The 22,527-nt window shown below is 35.7% G+C and overlaps 1 protein-coding gene across 11 annotated transcripts in view; it reads left to right on the forward strand.

The window, feature by feature from the left end:
• The window catches only part of LOC135639844 (uncharacterized), a 48,122-nt gene extending 26,391 nt beyond the window's left edge, over positions 1-21,731 (forward strand). For 3 of the 11 annotated variants that reach the window (XM_065153810.1, XM_065153829.1, XM_065153834.1), the window contains 12 exons: positions 1,541-1,808; positions 2,108-2,451; positions 8,644-8,929; positions 9,647-9,714; positions 12,126-12,377; positions 15,069-15,144; positions 15,595-15,671; positions 15,742-15,791; positions 17,946-18,030; positions 19,908-20,006; positions 20,412-20,624; positions 20,787-21,025. In XM_065153810.1, the coding sequence (XP_065009882.1) occupies positions 1,541-1,808; positions 2,108-2,451; positions 8,644-8,929; positions 9,647-9,714; positions 12,126-12,377; positions 15,069-15,144; positions 15,595-15,671; positions 15,742-15,791; positions 17,946-18,030; positions 19,908-20,006; positions 20,412-20,612 (1,806 nt within the window). In that variant the 3' untranslated portion in view covers positions 20,613-20,624; positions 20,787-21,025. Of the gene's footprint in view, positions 1-1,540; positions 1,809-2,107; positions 2,452-8,643; positions 8,930-9,646; positions 9,715-12,125; positions 12,378-15,068; positions 15,145-15,594; positions 15,672-15,738; positions 15,792-17,945; positions 18,031-19,853; positions 20,007-20,411; positions 20,645-20,786; positions 21,026-21,429 lie in introns of those variants that run through there. The other 8 variants (XM_065153817.1, XR_010497060.1, XR_010497061.1 and 5 more) reach the window with 8 other exon arrangements.
• The last annotated feature ends 796 nt before the right edge of the window (positions 21,732-22,527 follow it).

Genomic DNA, 22,527 nt, shown 5'->3' on the forward strand with positions numbered 1-22,527 from the left:
CTATATGATGGCATATAGTCAGTACTTTAACTAAGTTTTGAACAAAGAATGCTTTGACATGCAAGAATTTTTTGAATTATTCAAATTTTAAAGTAAACTAAGACTCCAAATTGTCAGAAACCAAGGGAACTGCATTCCCTTGCATAGCCTACAGGTCCCATCTAACATTTTGTTGGTGCATTAAAATTTTTATTTTTTTCCCTCTCACTTCTTTACAATTTATGGGTAGATAACCATTTTGTCAAAAAGTTATTGAAGTTGATCGATATTTGCAGACAAAGTTTCAATGTATTGTTTCATATCTTAGATCTATCTTCTTATATTTATTTTAGTTGCATTTGAATCCTTGTCAAGTAGTTGACTCTCCTACCTAAAAATAGCTAATCTGATATGGGTCTTTATGTGAGTTTGACTCTTTTACAATTTTTGATATTTTTAAAATTATTTGATGTTTTAATAGAATATTTAGTTCATATGTTGAACCTTATTGTAAAATAGTGAACATTTTATTGAGAATTCCTTTGTGGGTATGTGCAGCTGCTTGTTATGAAGATTTAGTTGTACTACATAGACTATATAGGCCATCAAAACAGTTATATGAATGCATCAGCATCTGCAGCTGCATGAACTGGAAGCACTTTGTTAAGCCTTCTAATAGAATGTTTTTCTTGTTACTCGAAGTTATACATTTGCCCAGATTTGTCTTTGTTCTCTTGCTTACTGATTGTCATAGTTTAATTTTCTCCAGCTGTATTTTGTGTTATATTTTATTGGATACTCTTAGTTTAGTTGGATCAGTGATTTAAAAAAGCGCTCGGGCGCTCGCCTAGGTGCTCAGGCGAGGCGAGGCATAGCCTAAGCCCCTCGCTTCATTTCCATGTGTCTCGCTTCAAAGAGGTGCCGCATAGGTGCTCGCCCGAGCCCAGGCGTCGAGAGCTTCGGGCGAGCACCTGGGTTAAACCAGGCGACCGAACCAGTGGTTTAGGTCTGGTCCGGTCTCCGGTGCTTTAGTTGGTTCAATCGAACCAACTAAAGCATCGATATCAGCGTCACTTCCCCAACCCTAACCTTGCTCCCCGTTCATGCTGCTCGCTGCCACTGTCGCTGCTCGTCGCTCCCACTCTCTCAGCCGCTGTAGCTGCTCGCTGCTGTCGTTGTCTCTGTCGCCACTCCTGCTCCCGCTTTTCTCAACACCCTCGGTCTTCCCTTACACTCTTCTCTTCTCTTTCGCTTCTCCTCTTTCGAAATTGAAAGTATACTGTTAACAGTATACAGTATGCTGTTATACTATATTACTGTTAACAGTATAACACTATTATTTTGATTTTAATACTATTAATTTTAATATTATTAATTTTTAGTGCCTCACTTAGCTTGGGCAAGCGCATGGGCGAGCGCCTCAGGCGTTTTTGGACCGTGGCGCCTTTTAGCGCCTAGCGTTTTTTAAATCACTGATTTGGATACTTGGATATCAGGATATGTCATTTTCATTTACTAGATGTTGATTTTCGTAAGTATATAACTGATGACATTTCTTCAGGATAAAGACACCAACATTGATAGATTAGATTCAGTGTTACCTGTGCAAACTCTTCGAAACTTTCCCATTGAGAAACTTTATGGAGAAGTTGTCATGGTTCGGCTTGATTCTGCTCTTCTGCTGAATTTAAGGGTTTCTGATGATCTCTCTTTAAATAGAGCAATTTTAACTATCAAGTATCTATACAATGCTGGGGCTAAAGTAATTTTAGCAAGCAACTGGCCTCAGGCCAATGCTTCAAGGCTTCTTTCAAAAGAGGCCTTTGCAGGTTAGTAGCATTTCAGACCTAATGTATACACTGTTGCTTTTATCATGTTATCTTAAGAGAAGATATTAAGTAACCATACTAGTTCTCTGCAGCATTCTAATATTAGCTTTCAATTTATTATGTATTAGTTTATTGACATACAGGAAGAAAGACAGTTTCTTAATATATATGCACTAGACTATCTTGCTTCAGTAGTTTAGAGATTTGGTCTCTTTAATTGAAGTTCTGCTTGAATGATGATGGTTTTCCGCTGTGGTCTTTTAGTTAAGTGTTCTGCTTGAAATGTCATTGTTGAACAGATCACTTGTCAGCGCTTCTCAAGGTTAAAGTTGTGCCTGCAAATGATTCTTCTGCCATCTTGCAATTCAAGATGAAAAACGTGGAAAATGCAGATGTACTTCTTCTTGACAACTTGACAAATAATAAAGAAGAAGTTGCAAATTCCTACGAGTTCTCCAAGACATTGTCATCTGGTGTCTCCATCTTTGTTAATGATGCCTTCTCACTATCACATAGGGTTCTTGCTTCAACTGTTGGTGTTGCCCGCTTTTGCCATGCATCTGTTGCTGGTTTTCATTTTGAGGAGGAATTGTTGCAACTAATGAAGATCAGTGAGACCAAAAAACAACCTTACGTTGCCATAGTATCCTCTTCTATCCTATTTCTGTTTGATGCTACTTTCATTTAAACTCTTCAGGGATAATCTTAAACATGTTTCTGATGTTTTTTCCTAATAAGAAATTATTACAACATGAGCTTGGTTGTTATTCAAGTTGGTGCAACAGTGTACTGCATGTAATGGATTTATTTTGCAAGATGCTAATTTGATTTTGAAGAAGGAAGTATGAAAAACTTGGACTATTTTATTTCTTTTTTCAAATTGGTGGTGTTGGAGATCAATCTGCGCCTCATTTATTCAATTATCTGATGGATATGGTTCCTGCTTTTGATTTGCATCAAGATGTATGTCTTTATTTGTGCTAAACATATTAGGAATAACTTTGAAGTGCTAAATGTGGTGAACTGTAGTTTTTTCCTGTTAGCTCTTTCTCATAATCTTAGCAGATTTTTTTATGGACTGCAAGTTGTACATGACATATGGTAGGCATTTGATTATTGTAGTGATCTTGTCCACATAACAAGTGTTGTTTTGCTAGCAAGGTCAAAAGCATTTGTAACTCAAATTGTTAGCTTCCTATGTATTTGTTTCACTTTGTTATCTTCATATTTTAGTTGGTAGTATGCTCCCATGCGGCTTAGGTTGTGGCCCAAGCCTTTGTCTGGATAGCGCATTAGTTGGTGATGGCATGAACTTGTGCTTATTGGAAATGCTAAGTAGTTTTATAGGGGTACAATTAAAGAAAATAATAAGAATAGCAGAAAGATGAAAGTGAAAAAAGGCGGATCCATAATTTTATAAAATTTTTGCTTTGTCCTAGTTATGAAAAAAAGACACTTGCATAATGCTGACACAAAACCTTAAAATCACTTGAGAACTGAAATGTTGATCTAAATTTTCCAAAATAATCAAAACATATATACAGTTGTCTTTACTTTAAGGAGTTTTGCATCAAGTAATGAGCTCGACTTCAACTCAAATCCAAGGAAGATATATTACATTTACTATAAGAGGAGTCAAATATTGTTGTGCAAATCAGATTGAAATACATGAAAAGCAAGTGCTAATATTTTTTTTTTCTAGGATGGATATATTCTTTTGCTTCTTCGTTGGTTTCATGATCTTTGTAGTTTTTTCCTGAACATCTAGCTATGTTAATGGGGCAGTGTTAGTAGTAGCTTATATAACAATGAATGAAATTTTCGAGCTTTGCTCGGTATGGTACAGTACAATGTATTGGGCGGTATGCCAAGGCATATCAAGCGGTAAACCTAATTTAGGCATAAAATCCTCTAAAAATACTTCAAAATAAAAAAAAAGTTATAATAGGATTTTTAAGTTTGAAATAAATATAGTAATAGTATAAATTTAGCAAAATCAATGTAAATTAGGTAAGAATAGTATCATAAATCTTTTTCGGACTTTGATGAATAACTTTGTGCAAGGTTCATATTTTTGTCCGTTATGTATTGTCCTTCTGTAAATATTAAAATATCTACAGAAAAATTATTTGAATTATTAGATTATTTTGTTATAATATAAACTTTAAAATTCAAATGAATTAAATAATCGCATATATAGATATATCTGATTGCAGACTCTACCACGAAAATGAATGGTAGGCCTCCACTGGTGGTGAATCGAGTCCTCAATCCTATACATCTGCATATTAATATGATATGCTTGTTGAACCTAATCATGAAATTTATCCCACGACTTAGTGTATTGAGCATAATAATTTATACAATTAGAACTCCAACCATTTCTACAAGTTCATATTATTATTGACTAAACATTTCAACAATTCCCAAACGAGAGAGGTCTTTTTAAAACTTCTACACGATATATCAATTCAAATTTGGCAGCAACATTTTATTACATACAAAATACATTTATACAACAATAACATCACAACCAACAAAGACTTGCCTATAATCTAAATAGATTTCCACTGCCTCAGCTCAATTATAACATTTCAGTGAGTGATAAACTAACATGAAAAAGGATTATATAGCAACGGAGTGAGTTACAAAGCTCAGCAAGTGGGAAACATATCCAAAATAAGAAATGGTAGTTTCAAACAAACTTGGTATCAAAATACAAGTCAGAGATACAAGAATTCATGGATATTAACTCATTAGATACAGAATCACAAATGTCATTTCATTCAAAACATATTTGATTCATAACAAATGGAGTAAAGAATAATTAGAGCATATCAATAACGTAAGAAGTGTTTCAAAGCATATGAAACATTTCGGAGCATATCAATGGCGTATAAAATGTTTCGGAGGATATCAAAGGCATACGAAACATTTCGGAGCATATCAGTGACGTATGAAATGTTTCGGAGCATATCAATGGCGTTTAAAATGTTTCGAAGTATATCAAAGGCATATGAAACATTTCGAAATATATCAATGACGTTACATTCATTTTATTTTCATCCATAGCGCACATATAAACACAGAGGGTGCAGTCGGATCTTGAACAAAATATAGTCCATCTATTTTTGGATGATCACCTAACAGAAGTCTCCTACGTTTGGGAGCTCAATCCACCCACGTCTGGGTGAAGTTAGAAGGGGCCGGCAATGTTAGGATCGAGAGCACTAAGAGGGGGGGGGGGGGGCTGAATTAGTGCAGCGGAAAACTTTCTGCGATTAAAACCGAAAGCTGCGTTTGAACGATAAAGACAACTCTGTATGAAAGTTGATACTAAGCAAGGTTACAGTCAATCTATGCAGGCAGTTTGCAGCTATGATGAAAACCAGAATATCGGTGCAAACTGAAATCCGACGTTCGTACGAAGAAACAGATTTACGTCTAAGTGCCGATTCGTAAATCACTTGATTAGATAAAACGCAGTTTAAGCAGAAGTATAAAGACAGTGTGCTGCTATTGTACAGCTCAAAATGTAAAAGCAATCTGCAATAAGATCATCATACGAAAAAGCAGATTTACGTCTAAATGCAGATTTACGTCTGAACTTTGAAACTCGTTCGTAAAATCGCAGAAGGCAGTAAGCAGTTATGATTGAAATCAAAACGTAAACGTAAACTGAAATATGATGATCGTACGAGAAAAGCCGATTTACGTCTAAATGCAGATTTTCGTCTAAACCTTGAAACTCGTTCGTAAAATTCCAGAGGGCAGTAAGCTATTGAGAAGTTTGCAGTGAAGGTAAAATACTCAAAGGAAATGCAAACCGAGATTTAGAGTGGTTCGGTCTATCTTGACCTACTCCACTTTTGGCTTCCTCCACCGACGAGGTCACCGACGTCAACTAGAGGCCTTCCTTCAATAGGCGAAGGCCAGCCACCCTCTTACAGATTCACTCCTTTTGACGGGCTTAGGAGACAACCCTTATAGAAGTTTTCTCTCCTCTATTTACAACTCAAACTTGAAGAATAGAAAGAGGAGAACTAACAGTTTTGAGCTCTAAGAATCACAGAAAGACAGCAAGATTTCGAGTGTGTGTTCTGTGCTTTCAGTGTTGAATGGGTGGGGTATTTATAGGCCCCAACCCAGTTCAAATTTGGAGCTCAAATATGTCAATTCCCGGAATTCCGGGATCAGGCGGTTGCAGCTCCTGACTGGGGCGGTTGCACCGCCTGGCAGAGCTCGAAACTTGAGCTCTGGCGGTGCTACCTCTTGACAGAGGAGGTTGCACCGCCCAGTCTCGCTCGGAGACTAAGCCCTGGGCGGTTGCACCTCCCACAGCAACCTTGGTCCGAATGGGTTGATCCATTCGACCCAATTTGAGTTCTTCAGGGGCCCAATTGCCCCAAGATTAAGCTAATGGGATCACCTCCCATTTCTAACTTAATCAATGTGCTAATTACGATTATTTCCTAGGACATATTCTGCAGTTTGCTCCGGTGCGTCAATCGCTTCTTCCGGCGAACTTCCGTCGATCATCCGACGAACCCTCGGTGATGCTCCTGCGGACTTCCGGCAAACTCCTGGACTTGCGACGATCCACATGGCAAGTTCCGACGAGCTCCTTTGCCAAGCTTCTGGACTTCTCGGATTTGTTCCCGCAGAACCTCCGACGACTGTCCGAACTTCCGTCGAGCTCTCGAACTCCCAACGTGATCATTGTCTTAACTCCGGCGCAACTCCTGTTGCATGTCTTTCTTCCATCGTAGTTAATTCTGTACACACAAAAACAAAAACTTCGATCGAGACAATTAATCCTAAGCAATTAACCAAGTTGTCCGGCATGTCATTGGTCCCTCGACGCTTCATCCGATTCTTCGGCGCATCGTCCTTTCCTGCAGCCTATTGCCCAATCGGCCAGTTGACTCCGCAACTCCGATATCCTTGGCACAATACCCGCTCTTCTTGGCCCGATGCCCGAGTCCACGACCCGAGGCCTTCTGTCGATACGTCGACCGATCCACCGGCCCGACGTCCAATCTTCTGACATGTTCCTCCGGCACAACATGATGTTCCTGCTTTAATTGTCTCATCCTGATCGAAGCACCCTGCGTCACTCAAAACGCAGATTAAATCATAAACATATATCAAGTAGTTTCATTATCAAAATACGAGATTCAACAGGCAATGCATCACGGGCTCTAAGCAAGTACCCTTTACCATTTCTAACAAAGGTCCAGACAATCCCATAGCCACCAGAGTACAAAAGGATATGTGAACAATAAAACTCGTATATATTGAAAAGCACATGTGAAACAACGAAATATGCATTTGCTTGTACGAAACAATATAATTTAAACATAAACGTTACATTACAGATTTATATATACAAATTATTTCGGGATAAGAGCATATAGGATTTCGAAATAATAATGTGCAGCTCAATAGAAGTAAGGATTTCAGCTAAAATATACACCGTATGCCATTGGTGCATCAATGTGGTGATGATTGTAGGTTAATCGCGATAAATCACATTTGTTCGAGGCGGCTCCTAAGGCATATATTGGTGAATGTCAGAGCTTCTACTTTCGCTACTGATCTGCTGCTTTGTATCATACTATTGCTCGGAGAAGTATAACCAACTATCACCGTACTAGTGATTTAAAAAGCGCTAGGCGTCAAAAGGCGCCAATGTCCAAAAACGCATGAGATGCTAGGCACTTGCCCGAGCGAAGCGAGGCGCTAAAATATAAAAATATATAATATAATTAATAAATATAATTATTTAAATAAAAAATATGCTATTAAATTAAAAAAAATCAGGTACAAAATCACATTAAATAAATATATCATAATAGTGTATTTTTTAATTTTAAATAAAAATTAATAGTATTAAAATCAAAAAAATATATTATTAATCTAATAAATAAAAATACTATTATTAGTATACAGGTAGCAGTATACTGTTAACAGTATAGTGAGAAGAGTGTGAGAAGACCGAGGTTGTTGAGGTAACGACAATGGTAGCAGGCGACAACCGTAGCTGGAGCGGGAGCGGCAAGCGTCGGTGACAGCGGGAGTGGCGAGTGATAGCGGGAGTGGGAGCGAGGAGCGACAACGAGAGCGGTGAGAGATGACAGCAGCGGCGAGTAGCGACAGTAGAGAGTAGCAGCAACGAAGAAATTACGATCGCGAGTGTTATGGTTGGGGAAGTCGGGGAAATCGCGAGAGGGGGCCTAATATCGATGATTTAGTTGGTTCCATTGAACCAACTAAAGCATCGAAAACCAACTAGACCTAAAAATTTAGTTTGGTCGCCTGGTTTAGCCCTGGGGCACACCTGAAGCGCCTGGTATTGGGCGAGCGCCCAAGCAGCTCCTCTTTGAAGCGAGGCGCCTGGACATGAAGTGAGGCGCTCGGGCCTCACCTCGCTCGAGCACCTATTGAAATCACTGTGTCGTACTGTTGTTGACTGTATGATTCTTCATAATACGATGTTTATGAGAGTGAAATGGAGTGAAATATAGGGGAGTATGGGTTTAAAAACCTATGAGAAAATATTCCAACGGTCATTTTGACCGTTGGAGCACTATTATGGACTGTTACCGATCTCTTCATTCTACGCAAACCTTTTGAGTTGGAGCAACATGTTGCCAAACTGGTGCTAACTAGATACGTTCTGCTTTTATTGCATTTGAATCATAGTCTGATTCCATGTTTTAGATAATTGATTTAAAATAACAGTTTCATTGCCCAGATTTTCTTGTTTTTTTAATTCTAAATTTTTGGCATTCTGCATGCTGTTTCCTTCTGATGGGAGCTAAATATGTTGCAGATTGGAGGGAGTAATTTCCTGAAAAAAGCTAATACATTGCATGTTTTAGCTTCTACATGTGATGGACTGATTTTCATTGGAAAGCTAGCATTTCAGATAATGAATGGTTTCGGACTTTCGGTACCTACCCACTTAGTGGAACATGATGCTGTTAAAGAAGCACTAGAACTGATCAAACTTACACAACAAAGAAAGATTCCAATTTATTTTCAGAAAGATTTTGTGTGTGTCAAAGTTGGCAAGCCTGAGCTGGTGGAGATATACGCTTATAATGAAATCTTGGCAGGTTAGTATGATGAATTGTACATGTAAAATCATTTGAAAATTAATTTTTAAGCTTGGATTGGCCCTTTTGAAACTTTGTCCTTTTAATCTTTCCCTTTACTTTCCATTTGTAGTTCACACTTTCATTTTGGCTTATCTGAGTCCTGGAAAGCATGCTAATGCTTGCCTATTTATTTATTTTATGTATTATTATTTCTTAATTTTTTTTCTTTTTTTTTTCATAAGCCACAACGTATTCTTTGTTTGTTTCTTTCTTTCATTTTAGTTTTTTCTAGTGAAACTTCTTAAATCTTTTTTATGAATTTGTTAAATTTTATAACATGGACTTGGTACAAGCTTTGATTAGAATCCTAATTAATCGTGTCACAAATTATATGTGTTCTATCACTTTTCTCTCATCACTTGAACATATCAAGATCCATTTTGGACTTGGCCTTTTGTACTCAACTTGGTCCTGGTCCCCTTATTGTTGAAAGGAGAGGGTCCAAGTCCAATTTCCTACTTGTTGCCTATACAACGTCTGTGGGTCTAGGATAACTGGTAGCTGAACCTAACCTGGCTATCATTACTGGTTATAGCTCCACTTACATCTTTCCAAATGATCCCTTGATGATCTAATGCATTAAAAGATTGTGAAACATATGTAACTGGATCTTCATAGTGTAGGCACTTCTAACCTAAACAGTGAGACATTTTACTGATTATCTTTAATATTCAGGTTGGGTGCCTGTGGATCTAGGGCCAGTTTCAATGAAAGAAACCTCTTCTATGCTCTCAACATGCAAGGTCTGTGGCATCATAATTTACTTTCTGTGCCATATTTGAAATCTAATTGAGGTTAAATGTTTGTGTTTTATAAGGTACTCTTTGTCTTTCATTAACATCTAAGCCATAACCAGTTCAAAACCAAGTGACAAATGCATCTCAGAATGTCCATTAAGCCATTATGATAATTATATTTTTCTTCTGTTTCTTCTATAGATAAAAATGGTCAAGTACATGCAGCTATGGAAGATCAACTAATAGAAAAAAATTGTTTATTGGATGGTATTGCTTGTTGTCCCCCGTTTTTTATCATAAAAGTGGTCACTAAGTTCTTTATATAATAGATCATGAATATCTACTTAAAAATATCATTTTAATATTCCCTAGTTTCAATCACTGATTACAGCACTAATGTATCCAATCAGTGGTCCATGCCAGCATAATGATCAGATTTAACATCTTAGTTGCAAAACACTGAAGTAAAAAAGAACTATCATAGTCGATATGCTTGATTTCTAAAACAGCCAGCACTAATTTTGCATTAATTTGTCATGTTTTCATTCTTATTAAGTCTGTTAGTGATCATCATGCTGCAAGTGTAGTTACTTTAGCAGACTGAGTTTTGGTGGAGTATATAAATGTATCAAGACATAGTTCAGTTTAAGCTAAAATAGTAGATCAAGTTAGCATTTTTCCTCTTAGCAGTTTTGTATGATCATTTTTAGTCTCGAGGTCCAAATAACTTATCAGACCAATATGTACTGATTAGTATTTACTCATCTGATTGGTTCTGGCACGTGGACCGAGTGATTTTGCTCGATCTGGTTTGAAACTAGTTGTTTCAATTTTTTATTTTTTTAAATTTTAACAGCTTATAACAGTTGTTCAAAGCTGTTGGCTGTTTTAGATTGCAAAAAAATAAAAACAAAAGGTGTCAGGGACTGCTCTCTTGCATTTGAATCCTTGCATTTGAATCGATCAATTTTGGCTTCATTACCTGCTACAATGATGTTTGGTTGGGCAAATACTTTCTCAATTTGGTATGCTTATCTTTCTTTATCTTTCACAAACTTGAACTTTTAATTCAATTTATTAGAAATCAATCAAACAATTTTAACTCTAGTATTTTTTTTTGTTGTTGTGGTTCTATTTTCTGTAGTCTTGTTTTAACTTTCTGATTATTGTGATTTTTACTTTTTGATTGAAAATGTTGAGTTTGGTGCTTAAGCAAACCAAATGGAGATGAACTAACTTTCATGGCATATACACTGCACATTATGTCTTTATTTGAAAGTATGGGATGTTCATTCAATATTGTATCTATCATAGAGAGCATCACAAGATTAGTGACAACTTGTCGTATTAACACAAGGCAGTTGACTTAGATGTGTTTTGCAAAAGTTATCTGGTTAATGCATGTCCTTGACATGTAAGTATTATTTTTTTTCGTGGTTTAGTGATTTGATTTTTTAGATAATTAAGAAGATTTGACCAGCCAACCCAGTATTTGTTCTCTGTCATTTCCATGTCCTAGCATTCTTTTCAGAACTAGCTATCTTATACAATATTGTTAATGCCTTGATATTTGAACTGTACCTTGTTCATTGAATTATGGTGTAACTTTTGTCATTTTATGTGATTTGAACTTGCTTTTAGAGTACAATGAACCAACTATAGATTATTTAATGCAAGTCCATCTTTTGCTTATGTTATCTTTGTTTGGGATTACTTAACAAACTTAGAGGGTTTCCTGGTTGATTTGTGATCTTTAGCTGATATTGATGAATGAGGACTTTAAAAATGATAAGTAACCAATTAGGTAATCAAAATAATGCTGAGCTGATAGAATGCTATGCAAAAAATATGGCTTGCACAAAGAAGAAGATTTTCAGGTTTATAGTGGGTGAGTGGTGACTTAGAAAGTAGCCAAAGATACTATGACTATTGTCACTTCAGGGTGATGCAATTGCAACCAAACCTGACCTTTTTAGATGGGTAAACATAACAAAGCTTTATATATAATGACTTAAGTAGATCATGAGAAACTTGGTCAGCAAAGTTGCTCAAATACTTGCAGAATTGACATTTTAGCATACTGAAAATGTCTAGCTATTTAGTTATACGGATGAAATTTATAGTATTGCTAATTGGAAAAGACATCTACATTGCGAAAGATGGATATTTTTGTGATGCTTGACGGCGCTATTATTCAAAATTTCAAGCAAGGTTTCTTTTTTACCTATGAACCCTAATTGTTAAACTTGAGTGGATATTTTTCTTTGTTTAGTTTTTTCCTTATAGTAGTGCTTCTTAACCTAGCTTTTATATCTTATTGCTTAAAATTTTTTTTATGCCTTATAATTTGACACTTTTGTGTTTTGTGAATTATTTTGTACATATCTGCTTCCGTAATAAATATTCACATCTTACAGAAAGTCATATTGATTGGTTCAGTAAGTTTTGGTTCTTTAGAGGAAGATAACGTAAGAACATCTCAATTGGTATCCGTACTTGAAAGAATAAGCAAAAATGGCAGTGAGGTGATTCTTATTGGGAATGCAGCCTGCAAAGCGTTTGCAGGAAAATCAAGTTATTCTAATCAGTATTCAGTGTTTAGAAATGCATCAGTTGCTTGGGAGTTTCTCAGAGGAACAAAGTTGCCAGGTGTGGCAATATTAGATAAAGTATGCACACCTCTACTCTTTATATTTTAATTTCCCTTTTGGTTTTTTATATTACTTGCCAATTATATGAAGTCAAACATAATCAATTATCTGTAACCTTGAGGCTGCAATTTGTAACTTTTACTATAATTTGTGTGTTTACATACTGTTGTATCCAAATGTGTGAATGCTTAGATTTATTTTAGTTTTTTTCCAGCATATATATTTTAGAAACTCATGCTATATGTATATATCCAGTTAGTAATTTTCCATTTATGGCTGTTTAGATTTATTCTGTTGCCTTGTTTATTCTAGCTTATGCAATTAAAATGTCCTTGCTAATTGTTCCATGTCCTTTTTTTTCTTCACAGAAAAATAACTAATTATGAAGTTTGAATATTCATATTGTAAGAAAATGGTTTCCAAAATGTTGTGATATAGATCTAGATTTAACCGAACACACTCTGCTAGTTGGTCACTGAAGGGTCACTATTCTTGCTAATGTATTGGGCTGGCTGGGATCTCTGCCTCTATAAGGCTCACAAACTGCAGAAAGGATTGTATATAGAGGATGAGCTGAGGCCATATTAGGTGTCCAATGAATACTATAACCATCTTCATATGGTGGGTCATGAGGGCTTATTGTTGGTGTTGTTGGGTGAGTATTCTGTACAACAATGATCACAAATGGCATATCTAATGCATGGTGGCTATAGGTTATGTCACATACCTTTTGACAAGAAACAAGAATTTTGGAAATATAAGCACACATGCCACTTCCATAAAATGTTACAGGGGCATTAAAACTTTATCTATATCTTTTTGGTCAATCAATCGCTTCTAATCATCTAACTGGCCATGGTAATATTGTGATATCATTGAGATGGAATATCCAATCCTCAGTCAGATTCTTCTTTTTCATGGATTTCTAATTGTTAGGTCAATCCAAAAGCAAAAGTTTATAAATCTTGTTGAGTTAGCTTGTGATTTAACTTTCATATCTAACATTATAGCCACGCGATACAACACATGTACTAGCCTTTTTATCTTTAACCTGGCATCAATTATTTTCCATAAGTAATCCACTATGCTTGTTGATTGGCAGAATAGTTTTTCTAGAGAACTTGGTTTAGATAATAGTTATGAGGCATGGAAGAGAATTTCTTGTTTTAGTATGAAGCATGAACAGATTCTCTGTTTGCTTCATGATAAAATTTGTCATGTAATCATGAACGTTAGATGGTGTAGCTGATCATATTGTGATCCTTGCTCTCTTGTTTTCTCAAATGGTTTAATACATGATAAACTAGAGAAAGAAAGCAATTGTAGCTGAAGGAGAGGGAAGGATGTTGTGTGGAACTTTATAATCTGAGAATTAGCATGGAAAAACTTGGTGGAAATGATGATTTGACAATTAGCTCGGGGTCTTTGGTAAGGATTTCTATTTTCTATTTGTTTCTAGGAATTACATTTTCGCCATCATCTATTTTTTGTCCTTGTTTCTAGGATATCATATTGTGACATATCAGTTTCTTTTTTTTTTTAACAGTACAACTTGGTTTTGCAAAGTGTGTCCAGTAAACAAAGTTTTGGTCTTTGATGGTCTTGATTAACAATGTATTTCTGTTAATTGTCAAAAACACGATAAGTGTCATGGTAATATGTATCATCTATGAAAATGTAACATGGGCATAATGTCTAATAAAAATAATAATATTTGTTTACTTAAATGAGTGAGGCAAAAAATTGGTTTTGAATAGTAACATAGAATTTATGGTACTTGTCTAAAAGAATATTTTCAATGGTCTCAAGAAAACAATCATGTGTTATGTCATGTTGGTAGACCAAACTGTGGACAAGCTCCCAATAGAGTTGTTGGCCAGATCTATGACTAGCTCATGAAAGGTATTGGTCTCTATCAACTCTTATCGAATTCATACCAACCCATACCGATTTGGAGCAGTCGACATACCCATCTATGAAAATGTAACATGGGCATAATGTCTAATAAAAATAATAATATTTGTTTACTTAAATGAGTGAGGCAAAAAATTGGTTTTGAATAGTAACATAGAATTTATGGTACTTGTCTAAAAGAATATTATCAATGGTCTCAAGAAAACAATCATGTGTTATGTCATGTTGGTAGACCAAACTGTGGACAAGCTCCCAATAGAGTTATTGGCCTGATCTATGACTAGCACATGTAAGGTATTGGTCTCTATCAACTCTTATCGAATTCATACCAACCCATACCGATTTGGAGCAGTCGACATACCCATGGTTTAATTCAGGATGGGCTGTACCACTGTGTCAGGCTAACTGTCTACCACTGTTTTGTTGGATAGTACATGTCATACTGGCTGGTTTGAATTGTTATGATTATCCGTGGGAAAGGGTTTAGCTTATTTGCAACCTACAGTAACAACAACACATGCAAGCCAAATTAGGAAAGGCAAAACATGATCCTCGTTATTTCTTCTGATGCATTTGTGTCATTTCATTCTTTGGCATATGCTACATGCTCTTCATTTGTTTAGCTCTATATGGCTGCGTGTTTGATTTAATTTCGTGGATACTGCCGCATATTTGCTTTTCCATTTATATGCATAAGAAACCTTCAATTTGAATTATATATTTCAGATGATCGCGAGTTATCATTCATATTTAGCATATATTTATTTGTTATACTTCAACATGATCTTCTTGTAGGCCTTTCAATACAATCTCAATTGGCGTGCCATATTTGCAGATCCCACTAAACCTATAGCAGTCGATATTGGCAGCGGTACCTTTCTCTTCCATTACTTATTTGAAACAGCTTTTAAGTTTTACCATCTTGTGGTGTTTTAGATCAAGTTTCATCAAATATCATATTAGAAGAAATACTTGGACATGTTATTTCAGTTACATACCAAAAAATGTAGTTATCATCAGCACTGTTCAGTCCCTTTCCTAGTAATGCTTAGGAGCATTTGGGCTGCATCAAGTTATTATAATTGCAGTTGTTCAAATATTAACTTTAGAAATATTGTGAAATAGCTGGAGCATTAAGAATCTTTAACTAGTAACATGAGTGGAGGAATAACATTAAAGTTATAAGTGATTTACTATTAAAGATGAATGACACCATGAGAATCCTGGCTGCGCTTCATTTTCTTATGTCCTTCTAGCTTATGATTCTGAAGTTATTTCCATAACGTATACATGTAAATACTTAATTTTCTTTCCTTGATAGGAAATGGCTTGTTTATTTTGAAGGTGGCTAGAAAATGCACAGATTTAAACTTTCTTGGGCTTGAGATTAACAGGAAGGTGATCCTCATTTTTTTTTATTGCATAGAGATGTTTGTAGTTTTGCTAATGTTTTCTCAATTGTCTGCAGCTTGTTCAGAGATGCTTAGATAATTTGCATCAATCTGAGTTCAAAAATGGGTGAGTGTCTTTAATGCAACTTGCAGTTACACGTGAAAGTTACCTAGTGTTAATAGTTCTAGTTCAGAAACACTTGTTTGAAGTCTTGTATATTGGTCATTTATCTTAAATAATTAATTTATCTTTATGCATGCAAATGTTTCTTCAAATTTGTAGTTCTATCTAAAGTTCGCAATACCGTACTGTACCGGTATTTCGACCTGGGCTCGGTATCGGTACGGTACGGTGTACCGAGTGGTACACCCAGGTGTGCCAAGTACTGTAGTACTGCTACGGTGCACTGCTATAGTGCTACAGTGCACTCGGACCGGTAACAAGCGGTCCGCGTACCGACAACCTGTCGGACCGGTACATACCGCCCGTACCGGGCAGTACGGTTCGGTACGGCAGACCCTACTTCTATCAAGGATTAAAATCTCAATTCAGTATGTGCTAGGACAGACTAGTATGGTGTCATTATGTATCCATTACCATGTGTTGGTGTAGGTTTGTATTGATTGATTGGTCAGACCAATTTCAAAAGTTACTTTTAATTGTAAACTAATTAAAATTTTTGTCTGCCCCATAATGCATCAAAATAAGCATGTAGGCCCTATCTTAATGTTTATATATCAAGAAGTATATGTAAACAAAGCTTGTAAAGGTTCTGAGATAAGGAAGTACATGTCAAAAATTCAATAATTTTAAACTAATTAAAATATTTTTCTGTCCAAGAATGCATCAAAATAAGTTTTTAGGTCCTATCTTAATGTTCATATATCATGAAAATATATATAAACATAGCTTGTAAAGGTTCTGAGGTATGGAAGTACATATCAAAAATTCAATTATAAGTGTCATACTATTATTTGGTAGTACCAAAAATCTTATCATATCAAGTGTGTCACATGTTGAGGTTGCAATTGTTAGACTCTTATAGATAGAAACTATAAGTCCGCAGAACCCACTGATAATATTCTTCCTGCAGCACCCAAAACTAATATATTATGTGTAACATGTGAAATAAATTTGGAAGTGTTGCAAAGATACATGGATTAAGAACAGCTGGCATATTAGTCACTATGGGAGAAATTGTTCTGGGATTGGGTAAGCGCAACTGCACAAGCATGACTATGTCGCTGTTAAGCAGTAGAACTATTATTGTCATCACTATACTAATATTGAGTTGTATGGAGCCTTGAATTCGATGAACTGGGGCCAATCATCAACATTATATTGTGACCCATGAAATTTTGTTGGTAATAAGGCTGGAACAACAAGAAACTCCGATATGACTCAATCTTATGTAAGCTCTCTCTTTGCCTTTAATACATCAATTGTCTTTGCCCCTTTCTTTTTGGTCATAAACTAATAAGGTGAGCTTCCTTTGCCCCTATCTTTTCAGTATGAATGAGAATTTGATTTTCGTTATGCTCTCTCTTGCTATTTCTACATACTAGAAACATGACTTTAGCCACTGTTATTGTAAACACATTACTACCAGTCTCAATGTAGTTTTTTGCAGACCTCTCAACGAGCAAAATATGAAGTCTCGTCATCATTAAACTGTTTCTCTGGCCAGACATGATTAAAGTCGAGCTAATTATTTTTCACCATATTTTGTTTGACATAAGTGATGCATCTTTTATGTTACACAGCTCAGAACTTGTTTATATTCTCAAACTTACACGAATGTAGACCTGGGACCTTAACTGCTTTGAATATTCTTTTCCACAAATATTAGTGACAATATACCTTTTTAACATTGTTGGAATATGCTGGTTGAACTTTCTGGACAGACCAAGCCCCACACTCACTGTATTTGCTTTGACATAAGTTAGTGTTTGTTAAATTATAACTTCATTTGTTTTGGATAGACCAAGCCCCACACTAAATTAAATATATATACATATGAGATGGGAGCAGGACATGATAACTAGTTTGCGAAGTCTATATGGCGGTACTTCTAAGTTCTACCATTGATGCAAAACTATTTTGGTCCATATCGAGTAACTTTATTGTGAGTCTCTGTAGCGTGACAATGTAGGCTTACTCTCCTGTTGGTTCTTTAGAGAGTTGTGATTTGTTTTTGACTTCATCATTCTTGAACACATTATTTTAGGCCTTCTTTTTCTCTGTGGTTCATTTTTCTAATTTTGTTTGCATTCTTACTAGATATTTTATATCAACAAATGCAACCTCTACATTCCGTTCTATAGTTTCTAGTTATCCTGGAGATTTGGTACTTGTCGCAATACAGGTACAAGTTTCATACGCTAAATCTTTCCTGCAATTATTTTGTTGCATCTTCTACTGTCTGGAACTGATCTATAGTATGAGATGCCCGTTAAGTGCATTTCTTAGCTCGAGTCAGGAGTGAACTTGATTGATGGACCGAGAAAGTGCAATTCTAAAATGAACATTGAACCAAGTGGATAAAAGTTAATAAAAGCATGAAAGTAAGAATTTAATGTTCATGTTACGGAAAAGAAAATCAGTTGCATGACACACCCCATGTTGTTCACCGGCTGTCATGATACGTACTGTCATTATCACAAGGTACACTGTCAAACCAACATGGGTGTGCTGGCAAAAATGTAAAACAAAAAGAATAGGGGGGGAGACAGAACACAGAAGGAAAGAAAAATGAGTCATTTGCAACCCGGCATCAATAATTCTTTTCTTAGCCGACCATATGTGTTTATTTTCTCCTACAATAACCTGACATGGTTTCTGGTCGAATCCTGAGAAACCTTAAAAAAGTTAGTCAACTGACCTTGCAGGTTCAGTCTGTTGTAATTGTGACACCTTGATTCCACATTTCTTGCTCCATGTTGGATGCCACACATGGAACAGCAAATGTGAGGTGTCATATCCTTGATCGAGATAATTGTTCAGGATAACACTTCAGTTGGCAGTCATCATCATTCTCTACTCAATTTTACTTGGTACAACTAGAAGTGCTAGCAGTCAGTCATAGTTCTCAACTCAATTTTACTTGGTGGTAACTAACATGCAGGACATGCTTAATGATTTATTTTCTCTGTCACTACAACTCAAATTGGCATACTATGTCAAGAAAGCACTTCATTGGATGGATCTTGATCATTGCTTGTTATAAGGCATGTGATTGTTATGACATTTTCCATGTAACTCTGAGTGAAGTTGACATATTCTACATTATTCATAGTTCAAATCGTGGTTCATCTTATCAGTTCGTACTAGTGTACCGACCGATCACTCGTATGGTACGTACCGACAGACTAGTTTGTACCACCCATAACAGGTGATATGTTGCAGTACGATGAACATTGGTTTAGACTTTGATAATGCATGTTAATGAGGTAGATTCGTTTATTAGATTATTGGCAAAGATGAAAATGTTACATCGTATACTACAGTATTTAATTTTTATGATGTTCCACTACCTCAAACGTTGTTAGTAAAATTTTTAGAATTGGGGAACCAACATTGTAGGCCTATATGCAAGACTTAATAACTAATAAATTAGAAAATGAGTTTACTGATCGCCAAATGCTGCTGCCATGGTATGGATATTGTAGCAGCGGTAAGTTATTGCAAGGAGCCTCAATGAATGGCATATTTATTGGATTAATGTTTGACGCTTTGTACTCATTGCCAATCTATCAAAGAATAGGCTTCTGTCCTTGAAATTTTTGTGATGTAAATCAATGTACTTAACTATGCTTATGTGTTTTCTCAAGATCTGATTTATATCTTATGTAATATATGGAATCGAGTTAAGTTGGTTTCTGACACCAATTTGTGCTTATTTAGCTTTTTAGTTTGATTTGCAGTGATATAATTCTTCAATAATCATCACAAAATCCATTTGTCCTTGGACATGGTACTTTGCTGCATGCATTAAACTCATTGACCATAATTGATAGTGATCTTTATCATGTGACTTAATTCTAAAATTCCAATATGCATCGTTTTTCAATAGATAGTGGCATCGTAAATCATTCTCAATTTCTTCATAGGCTTATATTCCTTATCTTCAGCTATTCCCATTTATTTATGGATATTCTACCTTATTATGTGCATAGCATGTTTACAAAGTATGCAGATAACATTTATGAGATACAACTTGCTCAGCAGCATCCTTTTGTCTAGTGCCCGAATCCTGATTTTAACAGAGAGGACCAAAGATGGAGGATGGTACAGAGAGGACTTGTTGAAGCAATCTTGGATCTGCTTATTACAAATGGAAAGGTTCACTCCACATTTCATGTTTGGAGTATCTTTACCTGCAATCTTTGTATTTTTGCCTACATGTTGTTAAGTTTTAACTTTTGAGAATGTGTTTATGTTCATAGGTCAACCTTTTTAATCACCACTAGTTTAACTGCCTCTTCACAGTGATCAACATGAACCTGATAAAACTAGGAAGACAATTGCCATGCATTTGCCTAGTCAGAAATAAAGCAATCAATTGAAAATGGAAACCACTACTTCACTATGATCTAGTGCTCTAGTCAGAAATAAAGCAGTCAATTGAAAATGGAAACCACTGCTTTACTATTATCTAGTGCTTTGATGAACACATGTAGACTTTCCTGGTTATGTTGTGTTGATAATCTAATGCATTCCGTGAGTCGGCTCTTTGTGGTGCGGCAGGTGTTTTTACAGTCTGATATCAAGACTGTTACAACGAGAATGAAACATCTGTTCATTACTTATGGAAAGGGTAAACTAGTAGTGGATGGGGATGACAGGGATTGGATGGAGGAGAATCCTTTTGGTGTTCAGACTGACTGGGAGCAGCATGTGATTGAACGTGGAGCTCCTATGTATAGAATTATTCTCAAAAAGGTTTGATCGCTTGCAAAGGTACCAATCACATTTACTCTTGTTGCCTTTTCTTGCCCTTTTATTGGAGCATGTTGGATACTTGGCTATGACCAATTGGCTTAAGCAGTTCTATAACTGCTTAGATGCATTTCTATAACCAGTTTCTACCTGATAATTTTGGATGAATCCAAATCATTGCAGGTGGAGTATCCTTGAAATCATGGCAGCTACTTGCTATCAATTAAAACTTTGGGTAGTCTTTAAATCTACCAAGATTGAAAAAATCAGAGACTATCTTTACCTTCAATTTTTGTATTTTGCCTACCAAGATGGCTTCCACATTATGACATCATGGTCTGACTCTTTTACTCAAGTTTGTGTTACCATAAACTAGGACAAAATATGATCTTAATTATATGGAATAAGCTGCATTTGTCATATCTTTTTGACTTGGCGAATCTATGTCCATCCTTTTAATTCGTGATGGGAATTTTGTTAAGTTTGAACTTTTTAGATTGTGTTTATATTTCTAGGTCAACCTTTTTAATCGCCACTAGTTTAACTGCCTCTTCACAGTGATCAACATGAACCTGATAAAACTAGGAAGACAAACTTGCCATGCATTTGCCTTGTCAGAAATAAAGCAGTCAATTGAAAATGGAAACCACTACTTCACTATAATCTAGTGCTCTAGTCAGAAATAAAGCAGTCACTTGAAAATGGAAACCACTGCTTCACTGCTTTACTATGATCTAGTGCTTTGATGAACACCTGTAGGCTTTCCTGGTTCCGATGTGTTGATAATATAATGCATTCCGTGAGTCGGCCCTTTGTGGTGTGGCAGGTGTTTTTACGGTCTGATATCGAGACTGTTTCAACGAGAATGAAACATCTGTTCATTACTTATGGAAAGGGTAAACTAGTAGTGGATGGGGATGACAGGGATTGGGAGCAGCATGTGAATGAATGTGGAGCTCATATGTTTAGAATTTATGCTAAAAAAGGTTTGATCGCTTGCCAAGGTACCAATCACATTTACTCTTGTTGCCTTTTTTCTTTTTTTTTAACTTTTAATGATGCATGTTAGATACTTGGCTATGACCAAATGGCTTAAGCTATCACAGCATTTGGGGTGTCTTTAATTGATTCAAAGTTGTTTGAAAGTGACCAACTTATGGGAATTGGGAAGCTACTTGCTATCATGAGTATCCTTGAAACGTTCGGCAGCTACTTGCTATCAATTAAAACTTTGGGTAGTCTTTTCCAAATACAAGCATTTGGGAAGATTGAAAAATCAGAGAGTTGTCAAGTGACAGATGAGTCTGTTTATAAAAGAATAAAATCATTTTTGTGGGAAGAATTATAGCAAAATATGTAACAATTGGAATGATTAAACATTTTTTCCTCTTAATAGGTAAGTAAAAGACAAATTTTCTTTGTTTTCTTAGAAGAAATGACATGGCATTTCATTGGATGTGATAAAATAATCGGTGACGGACAACACAAATAATTTTGCAGTAAATTTTAATAATAAAATAAAAAAAGAAGAGAAAAAAAAAGGGTAAAATAAGAATTGTAGCAACAGCATCCCAAGTTATGATCCTACAAAATGGTATTGTAGAGGTAAGATTTTTGTAGAATAATCGATTCTTTGTTCTCATGAAGGATGAGTGCATGATTGTGAAAGGTGATCAACAAGATGAAAATTTTAAAACCAAATATCGAGATAAGATCAAAAGGCAAATTTTAAAAAAAATTTCTTATCAAGATAGTTAAAAGTATGAGATTTTAAGTAGATGCATAAGTACTCGATCAAGAAATGTAATAAGTAGTGTATGATGTAATACTTTTTTTACTCCATGGAGTAGTGGTAGAAATGATAAAGTCTGAACCATCCTACAAATTATCAAAACTATCTAAGACTTGGAATCTAAGTTAGGTG

Source organism: Musa acuminata, chromosome BXJ1-4 (genome assembly GCF_036884655.1).
Source record: "Musa acuminata AAA Group cultivar baxijiao chromosome BXJ1-4, Cavendish_Baxijiao_AAA, whole genome shotgun sequence".
NCBI lineage: Eukaryota > Viridiplantae > Streptophyta > Magnoliopsida > Zingiberales > Musaceae > Musa > Musa acuminata.